The following is a 12,325-nucleotide window of genomic DNA, read 5'->3' as shown; positions in this document are numbered from 1 at the left end:
TTTTTTACATCAAATTTTGCTTAACTTTGACATGTAGGTTGGATTTCTTATCTACTTCTGGTGTGTTAGTATCAAAAAGAAGGGAAAATTATTCAAGATTCCACCATATATCTGAAAAAATATCAGATGAAAAATATATTCCAGTGTTAAACCATTTTGTGTCATTGTCAAGCATGTAGGCAAAAAAACAAATGTAAAAATGATTCAAAGATATTGACATTCCTCTTGCAAAAGCAGCTCCTAGTGTTTTTGTATTGTTTTGTTTTCTTCCCAAACAAATGCAGTGGCAGAAATGGGAATAATGCGTCATTGTGTGCCCTTGTACTTTATGATGTTATTTCCTCTGAACTTTTTAAAAAAATATTTTATTTTGTTACTAGAAAGTCAGTTCATGAAGGCTGTTATCTGTTTTCTAAAATATAGAAGTTTCATATTCTGGATTTGTTTTGTCTATTATTATTATTAAGATGATGATATCAATTTTCGAAAACTAAAGAAACATGCACTGTACCAGTAGCCCCTAACAATGAAATATAGTCATACAAAAGTTAACTAAGGTATAAACATGCAAAAGGAGAAGTCTCCCTGTGATCATAAAATGATGTTATTTTCTGTTCAGCAGTTCATGCTGCTGCTGTTCATGCTAATTAATTAAAGGAGCTGTTGCTGTAATGTGCAAACAGGGAACCTGAGAAACTGAGAGCGCTTTTAGGTCTCCAAGTGAAGTTAAGTCAATCCGGGCACGGGCAATCAAAGGTAATGAAATCACTTGTCAGTGCTAAGCTTGCAAAAACTGTGAAGTTTGACTAGGGAGTAAAAGGATTATAATTAGATTTCCAATAGGATAATAACTAAATGGCAGAATGCAGTAAAGAGAAAATATTACTTTGTTAGCTAATGGTACTGCTGTTCGGTTTTAGTTTTTATCAGCTCACTTGTTGTTGTGCTAATTTAATTTGTTTTTATCAGCAAAAATGCACTACGCAAATGGTACTTGAATGTCATTTGCAAAAATCATTGATCTGAAGGTACACTTAATGACACCTGGTATGTTTATTTTATGTGAAACGGAGATTGGTTGATAAGATGGTTGATGTTCTGTCTTGTGGGCCCCTAACTGAGTTATGGGAATCTGTGTGGGAGGATATTAGTGTATATCCTTCACTGCCAGCAATAGTGGACACCGCTATCAGAGTGGGTGTGTATTCATTTTTTAATCACCTTAAAATATACAGGAGGAGTTGCTATCATAGACTGCTAAAATATAAGGGATACAGAAACCCTTTTATCAGAAAGTGATCTATGCATGATACCTTGTCTGTCAAACATTCAAAGCATAAAAGACATAAAATAACTAAGCTGAAGAGATTTAGAATACATATAAGAATCCTAGTACATGGGCAGTTTGTGGAAATTATCATAAAACTATATATGAGGTTTTTTTTTTTTTAGTTATTTTACTATTTATTTACTTATTTGGCTGCACCACGTGGCATGTGGGATCTTTGTTCCCTGACCAGGGATCAAACCTGCACCCGTTGCATTGGAAACATGGAGTCTTAACCACTGGACCTCCAGCGAAGGCTCCTATATATGACTTTATTACTTCTAATGATGGCCAAGCAACATTCTTCCAAGTCCTCTTAAGGAAATGTCACAAAACGACTAACTGAATTTCAGAGAAAAAGCACTAAGGGAATAATAGATTTCTATCCAGCAGAGCTATTGACAATAGGAAAAGACTTCACTGATGTTGGAATTGTTTGTTGTGATGAAGATGAGTTGTGGAAATGACATTGGATTGGCATGCATGAATTGAACCTCACAAACAATGCTGGGAAATAATCTTCCAAGTTAAAAAATGGGTAATTGAGGGAAGTGAAAAAGATGAAAACAGTATCAAAATATGTCACAAAAGAAAGGAATGATAACACACAAGAGCAAAATTATTAGGCAGAATGGAAAAGTAATGGTTAAGCTTGCATTTTGTTTTCCAAGCATAATACATTTTCTTTAGTTCATAGGTACATATAAAAGTAATCTTTCAATTCTGAACATCTTAAACAAAAAAGTAATATTATTGAGATTTTTTTTTGGTAATTATTTGAATTGATTGATTTGATGAATTATATTTAACTCTGATAATATTTTCTGGCACCTATTCCCCTGGAATAGAATAAATTGGTTTTGCTCATAAAATAATTTCTTTTAGATATTAAATTGTGACTCTACTCTCATATTAATAAAAGGAATTTACTCTAGTTTTTCATAAATTGATGATAGGAACTTTATCATTTACCATGCTTAAATGCTGTTCTAAGAGATGTGGGAATGTGTACTTTTTCATTTTTACCACTTTTATCAAGAATACTATTTAACATAACCTAAAAGACAGACAGTTAGTAAGAATTATTAACCCACCATACTTTACCATATATTGAAAATATTAACCACAAATTCTAGACAATTTGATTTGTAATTTGAAAAAATATATATAAAAGTTAATCCCCTTGCTTTAAAATATGTTCCATCTCAATCTTTTTAAAGGTAGAGCTAATTCTCTCCTGTTTACCCAGTAAAAACTAGGAAAGCTTATTAAAAGTATGCTCACTGAAAACAAATATTAAATGTGTCCTCTCCTAATCACAAATTAATATGCAAAAGCCATTCTTTGGAGACTCCATTAAAATAAAAAAACTGAGCCAAATAGTGAATCTAGCTTTTCCTTATATCACCTAACTGACTTTCCATGGATAAGTTATCTGTTGTTTGTTGCATGGAAATGAAGCAACAACTTTAGGACAGTTCAAAAATTTATATTTATCTCAGAGTTAGAAAGTTAGTAGAAAGATGTTACTACTGTGAACTAAAAGAATTATATATATATATATATATATATATATATATATACATATATATATATATTAAACAAACAGCAATAAATTGGGAGTATAGGATTAAAGGATAATGAAGGATAATTAAAGGAAAAAAAAGATACAACCCAGTGATGGTTTACCTCTTACAGTTACAAAGCTGCCCTTACATCCCACAAAGAAAGGTTCAATCAAGCTCAATGCTCCTTAAAGACTGGGTCTATATGTGTGTGTCACAGATTCAGAAGGGATCAAATGCTTCAGACTTGTTCAACCCTACCTTAGATCTATGGTGGCAACCACAACTAGTGGGGCTTTATTTATATGTTTCACTGTGGTGTACTGATTGGATAAACACTGAGTCCCATCCAAATTGGCTTTGCTCACACAAACAGAGCCTTTAAGTTGAGGGAAGAAAGCAGGTAAGCAAAAGAGGGATAAGAAACAGCAAAAGCTTTATTGAGTGAGCTAAACATGCATGCTTTCACAAAAGTTAATGCATTAGTTAGTTCTATCCAGCTGCAGCAGAATCAGGCATTACCAGAAGATCCATGATCTCTAACACTCCTGGTTTTGCAAAGATGATGTGCAAAACTACCTGAGTCAAGATTTCTAAATTTTCTGAAGTTGCCGTACAAAATGGTGACCCACAGATGAACCCACATGGATCTTTTGGTCACATCCAGTTCTGTTGCCTTCATAGATATCTGTCATTACACCGTGAAAAGGCACTGATTAGTTAAACATCCAGCAGGCAACCTTTCTATGGTTGTCTTCTTTTTTGAAAGTTAGGAAATCGTTTTCTCATGGAGATCCTTTTCTTTTTTATTAGAGTGAGACATGAATGTGAAAATAAATGTAATCTGCATATAGAGGGCTAGAAAACTGCATTAGAAAGACACTGAAAATCTCCAGTGGTCAATTTTTATTTTTAGCTGTCTTTGCGCTCCAATGAGACTATATTGATTTTTTCCCCTATTTTCTTACTACTAAATACTTTTAAAAATATTATAAAGGATCTAAACAGTTGTGGGAATCCTGTAAATTATGTATTACAAGTCCTGCTCTTATTTTCATATTTAGTTGGTTTCAAAAAGTATCTAAAATTAGCATCAGGACTTAAATATTGATAAAAATGTTGCCTAGAATACTTTGCAAATATTGATAGGTTACGATTATTCTACCTGTGTCATTTACAAACAGTAAAGTAGTAAGATTTAAAAAGCATATTATTTTATACTTCTGAAAGGTAAATTATATTCACATTTTGCATTTTTAGAATATGCCTAACATATAAATGTACATCCTTTTAATGGATAAACATACAAGAAATTTGCTCACATTGTGTATGTAAAATTATTAGTCTCTAAGTACATAGTCTCAATAAACACTGCAAACTTTTTCCTCTATCATGAAGTAAGAAAGTTAAACTTATTTATTTATTTTCCTTATATGAAAAGTATCAACATAGGAGCTTATCCCCTTCCCACCCCCAGGGGTCACATATTAAGCAGTTACAGAAAGAAGTACACTGTTTACTGTACCTTGCATAGAAGTACTATCATGAGGATTTCCACTGTTTTCTATTTCAATATCTGGAATCCCAGTATCTGAAAGAAGTGACATTCAATATTAAGGTACATTTCTATTTTTCCTGATTCCATTTAAAGTGAAAACTCTGTTCACCACTGCTTTGGTCCTATAGATAACATGAGACTTTGCGTGGCATTTTGTTTTTGTTTTTTGTATGTCTATATGTTTTTAATGGTAGGAGGGAGAATTATAAACCATAGCTGAATTTTACAATTGGGCATATATTTCCAGGTATATAGTAAATACTTCTTTATTCATTTTACACTCTAAAGATAAAACTCAGGAAAATAATCTGTCCATAAAACCCCCTCAGACTATCAGGTAACATGCCCTGACAGTGGAATTAAAAAAAAAATAATATAATTGCATAAGTAGAAGTGCCCCATCCTTATGGTATATTTTCCACTTGTAAAATGTGATAGATGATGAGATTATCTCTATGGTAAATGCACATGAACACCAAAACACAGGCTATTATTTGTGGTCTTTATTTAGTACTGGTCCTAGGGGCCAAGAGATACATGAATTGTTTCAAAAAAAGTTGAGAAAAAGAAACAAAGAGTTGGGTTTTTTATTTTCAATTTTAAATATGAAATGTGTTATCTAAAAGTTATTCATATACATGAAGCATAGCTTAATATGGCCATTTCTATATATATACATTTGCTCAGACACCCTTGGGTAATGTGATAACAGACACCCATATATCATCCATCAAGGACTGATGTGAGAAAGAAATGATTTGACTACAAGTTACCCATCATACTGTAGAAACAGCTGCTTTTCCTTTATAACAGAGAACACTGGAGCTAGAGTGGAATTCACATATGGGTGGATTTCAAAAACGTAAAAAGAAAAATGACAAACCTCCTCAGAACTACATGTTCAGAGCCTCAAATAATTAGAGTGCATAGCATGTTGGCCCCATTGCTGGCTCCCACTGTCTAAGATGTTCCTCAGTATGAGATATTGATGTATTATTATTTATCTTCTCTCTTCTGTGTCTCAATGAGGCATGGCTGTCATGAGCTAACAATCTACCTCTTCATTTCTATCGATTGTGAGGACAATGATCCAAGACAGTCACAGTAAAAAGGGAACTGAACTTTTGGAAAGGTAAAAATACGATTGAACATTGTACAGTATTCTCTATTCATTCTTAGTATGGGACACTTGAAGCAACCCCCTTTTAGTTCATGTGTGTGTCATATTAGCTATGGAATATGTGTATTCACATGTATAATATTCTTAGGCTCATCCCTGTTATGTACACATATCAGTTAGATATACCAGCTGTTAACGTGCTCTGAAAGAAAAATTTGAATAGCCTATGAAATGAAATTACGTTGTGAGGTTTCATCATTTAAAATGGAATCAGAAAAGTTTGGAATTAAGAGATTTCATGACAGAAGCACCTCTTCTCACAGGAGCTCCAGGAATTTACTTAGAACATTCATTTTCAACCAGGCACTCTTTAAGCCCTCATCACTGATGCAATCTGCATTAAAGGAACCAGCATTCTAAAGCTCATTAAAATAAAGTACACCAAACATCAGCATATTTTAACACGAATGGACCTAAAACACTTACATTTTAAGTGCAGGGAAGTTATCAATATTACTTCTTCTGCAAAAAGCAGCAGGATTTCCTGTTCCTAGACTATTTATATCTCCCAGAATAGGGCTTATTTTGACAGATTTAATTAATGAACTAAAGCACTTGGCCTCAAATCGATTTTTTAATTACTGTATTCCTGGACAAAGCTTCTCCCTCCCTCACTCCTTCCCTCCTTCCTTTCCCTCTCCCCCTCTCCCTCCTGGCTCTCTCCCCCTCTCCCTCCCTGGCTCTCTCCCTCTCTCTGTTTTGTGTACCTTGAGTGTGAAGGTGCAATACAGACATTACCTTTCAACATCCTCAATCCACTGTCACTAGTAGTAGCTTGCTTAAGTGCTTGCTCCACTTGCTCCCTTCTCTTTGATTCAAATTCTAAGGCTTCTTGTAGTTTCCTCTTTGCTTTTTTCTCCTTCTTCAGGCGCTTTTGCATGGTAGCTAAAATATGGAAAGGAAAATAGTTTGCAAAGGCTTAGTCATTGAAATCAGTTTGCCGGTTTTGATGAACTATAAACCATAGATACAGTTTCAGAGAGATATATAAATGTATGAGTCAACATAAGATTAGATTCTTTTGATTCCGATTAACATTAGACTCAACCAAAGAGTATTCAATCACGCAACCAACTTATTTTTGCTTTCACATCTCCAGTAAGTATGCTCTATAATACACATGTATTTTTATGGTGGTGGTAGTAGTGGTGGAAGATTGTTTTCTACTTTGACTACAGGAATTTAGTGATAGCATGAAATATTTTATAAATTGATTAAGAAAAATATTCTTATTATTCATCAGGTTATTCCTATACATATTTCAAAACACAGAATATCTAAAGATATTTATTGAGTTTCAAAATATGGTATGTCTTTAAACACTCCCGAACATTCTATGAGGTCACCATCACTCTGATACCAAAACAAGACAAAGATGTCACAAAAAAGAAACAGGCCAATATCACTGATGAACATAGATGTAAAAGTCCTCAACAAAATACTAGCAAACAGGATCCAACAGCACATTAAAAGGATCATACACCATGATCAAGGGGGGTTTATTCCAGGAATGCAAGGATTCTTCAATATATGGAAATCAATCAATGTGATACTAACAAATTGAAGAATAAAAACCATATGATAATCTCAATAGATGCAGAAAAATTTTTTGACAAAATTCAGCACCCATTTATGATAAAAACTCTCCAGAAAGTGGGCATAGAGGGAAGCTACCTCAACATAATAAAAGCAATATATGACAAACCCACAGCCAACTTCCTTCTCATTGGTGAAAAACTGAAAGCACTTCCTCTAAGATCAGGAACAACACAAGGGTGCTCACTCCACCACTATTATTCAACATAGTTTTCAAAGTTTTAGCCACCACAATCAGAGAAGGAAAAGAAATAAAAGGAATCCAAACTTGGAAAGAAGAAGTAAAACTGTCACTACTTGCAGATGGCATGATACTATGCATAGAAAATCCTGAAGATGCTACCAGAAAACTACTAGAGCAAATCAATGAATTTAGTAAAGTAGCAGGATACAAAATTAATGCGCAGAAATCTCTTGCATTCCTATACACTAACAATGAAAAATCAGAAAAAGAAATTAAGGAAACATTCCCATTTACCATTGCAATACAAATAATAGAATACATAGGAATAAATCTACCTAAGGAGTCAAAAGACCTGTATGCAGAAAACTGTACAACACTGGTGAAAGAAATCAAAGACAATACAAAAAGATGAAGAGATAGACCATGCTCTTGGATTGGAAGAATCAACACTGTGAAAATGACTGTGGTACTGAAACCAATCTACAGATTCAATGCAATCCATATCAAATTACCAATGGCATTTTCACAGAACTAGAACAAAACAATCTCACAATTTGTATGGAAACACAAAAGACCCTGAAGAGCCAATGGAACTGGAGGAATCAGGCTCCCTGACTTCAGAGTATATGACAAGGCTACAATAATCAAAACAGTATGGTACTGGCACAAAAACAGAAATATAGATCAATGGAAAAGGATAGAAAGCCCAGAGGTAAACCCACAGACATATGATCACCTTATCTTTGATAAAAGAGGCAAGAATATACAATGGAAGAATGACAGCCTCTTCAATAAGTGGTGCTGAGAAAACTGGACAGCTACATGTAAAAGAATGAAATTAAAACACTTCTTAACACCATACACAAAAATAAACTCAACATGGATTAAAGACCTAAATGTAAGGCCAAACACTATCAAACTCTTTGAGGAAAACGCAGGCAGAACACTCTATGACATAAATCACAGCAAGATCCTTTCTGACCCACCTCCTAGAGTAAGAGACAAAAATAAACAAATGGGACCTCATGAAACTTAAAAGCTTTTACACAGCAAAGGAAAACATAAATAAGATGAAAAGACAACTCAGAATGGGAGAAAATATTTGCAAATGAAGCAACTGACAATGGATTAATCTCCAAAATAAACAAGCAGCTCATGCAGCTCAATATTGAGAAAACAAACAACCCAATCAAAAATGGGTGGAAGACCTAAACAGACATTTCTCCAAAGAAGACATATAGATTGCCAACAAACACATGACAAGATGCTCAACATCACTAATCATTAGAGAAATACAAATCAAAACCACAATGAGTTATCCTCTCACATGAGTCAGAATGGCCATGATCAAAAAATCTACAAACAATAAATGCTGGAGAGGGTGTGGAGAAAAGGGAGCACTTCTGCAATGTTGGTGGGAATGTAAATTGATACAGTCACTATGGAGAACAGTATGGAGGTTTCTTAAAAAACTAAAAATAGAACTACCATGTGACCCAGCAATCCCACTCCTGGGCATATACCCTGAGAAAACCATAATTCAAAAGGACACATGTACCACAATGTTCATCGCAGCACTATTTACAATAGCCAGGAAATGGCAGCAACCTAAATGTCCGACAGATGAATGGATAAAGAAAATGTGACACATGTATACAGTGGAATATTACTCTGCCATTAAAAGGAACAAAATTGAGTTATTTGTAATGAGGTGGATTGATGTAGAGTCTGTCATACAGAGTGAGGTAAGTCAGAAAGAGAAAAACAAATACAGTATGCTAACACATATATATGGAATCTAAAAAAACAGTACTGATGAACCTAGTGGCAGGGCAGGAATAAGCCACAGATGTAGGCAACATACTTGAGGACACAGGGGGAGAAGTGGAAGCTGAGATGAAGTAAGAGAGTAGCGCTGACATATATACACTACCAAATGTAAAATGGATGGGTAGTGGGAAGCTGCTACATAGAACAAGGAGATCAGCTCACTGGTTTGTGATGACTTATAGGGGTGGGGTAGGGAGGTTGGGAGGGAGTCTCAAGAGATAGGGGATATGGGGATATATGTATACATATAGCTGATTCACTTTGTTGTACAGCAGAAACTAACACAACATTGTAAAGCATTTATCCACCAATAAAGATGAAAATAAAAAAGATGTATGGAAGAAAAAGAAAAAACATGGTATGTCTTTTAAAACTTACAGTGTCAAGGGTCTCTTTATTTGAGATGTTACCAGTTTTTAGGGCAAATATCTATCTCTTTAAATATATGCACATATCATCAAACTCTGTCTCTCTCCATATATTTATATTTGAATCTATCTCTACATTTTAAAGAGAATAACTTTCAGCAATGATTATGTTAAGCAATCTGTAAAGGCACAACAACATTTCTTTCATAAACAGAAAAGGTAATGAAGAGGTAAAAACAATTATAACTCAACTCTCAAGGCCTTATGTCTTAACTAGAAACTTTAACTGCCCTAATGTATGATTGTTACTATTCTCTGAAACCTTGAAATCTGTGATAATTTCTCAAACAGAATTGCTGGGCTCCAGCAATATAGTGGTTCATTGCAGGGTTCTAAGCAGACCGACCTTCACATTCTTCCTAAATTAGTTGTAAAAATTTAAGATATTGATATTAGGACAATAGAAAAATATTCAAGGAACATTAAACAAAATTATAAATTATATGACATTTAAAAAATCTTAAAATTATTCAAATACAATTAAAATATTTTGATTGCACTAAAGTGAATATGATGCTAATTTGAGTTTCAGTTGTATTTATCTCACAGTTCAATGTCTTTTCATATAAATGACCTTCAGCAACTTGAAGAGAGTTATTTACTCATCTAAATTTATGTTCATTTACGACAAAAATTCAGAGGACTAAGGTAATCACAAGATGGAAATCTTGGAATAAAGACACCGAGAATATATGGTTTCTATTATTTTTGATAAAAGACTATTAAATAAGGTTAAGCATAAAAAACTTTTACTATAATAATTATACTTAATTATCATCATTCAAATAAAGCATTTAGTAAATTATTTAAATCAAAAACATAGATTTATTCAAATTAATGTATAGCAATGTCCTTGATAAGACAAAATTTTGCTTCTAGTAAAATTATTTATTCAAAAACATTACATATGTTGATTCCCTTGAAATTTATGATTCCATATATTATAAACAATGCCACAGAATATTACATTAAAATTATATAAAAATAAACTATAATTTATTTAGGACGTACCATGTACTGAACATTTTTTCTAGGACTATATCTCATTTAAAACTTACAACAACTCAGCAAGGAAGATATTGTTATCTCCAATTTATAGATGAGGGAATTGAGTCCTTGAGAGGTCAAGGAATTTTTTCAAGATCCCAGAACTAGTAGTTCTCATAGATTGAGGGCCAAAGATTTTATAGGTAGTTGTTTCAAAGCCTGGGGACCATATAGTTGGTCAAGAACCAAGACAGATGAGCTCCAAGCTCTCCTGTAGCTCTATCATTCTTTGTTTCTAAGTGTTTAAACTGCAAAGAATATTATAACATATGTTTAATTCAAGTAACACATTCTGGCTAGGAACAAAAAGGTAGTTAGAAGGAATATATAAGTGTGAAACAATGTTTTCATTAAAAAAAGATACTCATAGGGATTCTTACTATATACATAGTTATATATATATATATATATATATATATATATATATATATATATAGAGAGAGAGAGAGAGAGAGAGAGAGTTTACTATATACATATATTTAGTTTTACATATGTTCTTTATATATGTATATATGTTGCTACTATTTTTTTCTATAAACCTGGGGAGACATTACTTTTCAACTACAATATCAATTTTCTCCATTTTTCTTTTCAATCATATGACTTTAGATAAAGAGTTCATCCTTTGTCCTAAAAAGTAGGTTTACTGGGTATGAGATATTTAGGCAACTAGAAAGGAATTTAAGTGATCATGCAGTCAACTATTGTAATAGATGATGATGCTGAGATTCATAGAGATGAAGCAGATAGTTTCTCTAAATCAATGAGGATAACAGAGTAGTTTCTTTTCATTATGCTAGTCATAAGATGTAAAATGTCAAAAACAGTTCTTAGCACACGGCAGACAATTGATAAGCATTAGCTAGTGATGGTAATAGTAGTAGTAGTAGTAGTAGTAGTGATGGTAGTAGTAGTAGTGACAGTAATGACAGTAGTAGTAATGATGATAGAATATTACTAGTGGTATTATTATTATATCATAATAATTGCTAAATTTATTAAATATAAATGCTTCATAGTAAATCTGATAATAGATACAGTATTACATCTACAATGTCTAAGACTTCTTAAAAGACAATAGTTATGATATCAATTATAAATACAGACCTGAAGACTCTATAAGAAGTTAGTAAATAGAAATCGGTATGAGTAGATCCCTAAAAGTTAGAAGCCAATTTTACTATATGTAGTAGATTTTCCTAAGTCAATTTGTGAATGTTATTATATTTAACATATTTGGTACTTTCGTATAAATAATTTCCCTACTAAAGAAATGTGCTTTTATGATTCCTAATCATAATAATATATATTGCATCCCAAATATCAGAAATAAACTAATTTCTCAAAACTTTAAAAAGACAATTTAGCTTCTGTTTAGTAGTATTTAATGACTTTGGCAAGATAAGAAGAGGTTTAATTCTTTTTAAATGTAATGACTGAATTTCCATTTTGAACTGAACTAGTAATTCTTAGGTCTTAAGGAAAATATACAGTAAAATTTCAATTTCTTGATGCAAATTTCAGAATATAATATGCTATATTAGAATAGTATATAGTTAGTGGATTTCACTCGACTAGAGTAATTCTTCCTAGTTTAGGGAGGCATTATC

General features: G+C 32.8%; 1 protein-coding gene across 5 annotated transcripts in view; it reads right to left on the bottom strand.

Annotated features, from left to right (window-relative positions):
- DACH2 (dachshund family transcription factor 2) overlaps positions 1-12,325 on the bottom strand; it is a 634,770-nt gene that overhangs the window by 12,009 nt on the left and 610,436 nt on the right. For all 5 annotated transcript variants that reach the window (XM_079910014.1, XM_079910011.1, XM_079910012.1 and 2 more), the window contains 2 exons: positions 6,369-6,515; positions 4,418-4,483 (listed from right to left, as the gene is read on the bottom strand). In XM_079910014.1, coding sequence (XP_079766140.1) covers positions 4,418-4,483; positions 6,369-6,515 — 213 coding nt within the window. The remainder of the gene's footprint in view (positions 1-4,417; positions 4,484-6,368; positions 6,516-12,325) is intronic.

Source organism: Stenella coeruleoalba (assembly GCF_951394435.1).
Source record: "Stenella coeruleoalba genome assembly, chromosome: X".
Taxonomy (NCBI): Eukaryota; Metazoa; Chordata; class Mammalia; order Artiodactyla; family Delphinidae; genus Stenella; species Stenella coeruleoalba.
The sequence above is the reverse complement of the archived record's forward strand: the minus strand, read 5'-3'. Positions and strand labels throughout refer to the sequence as shown.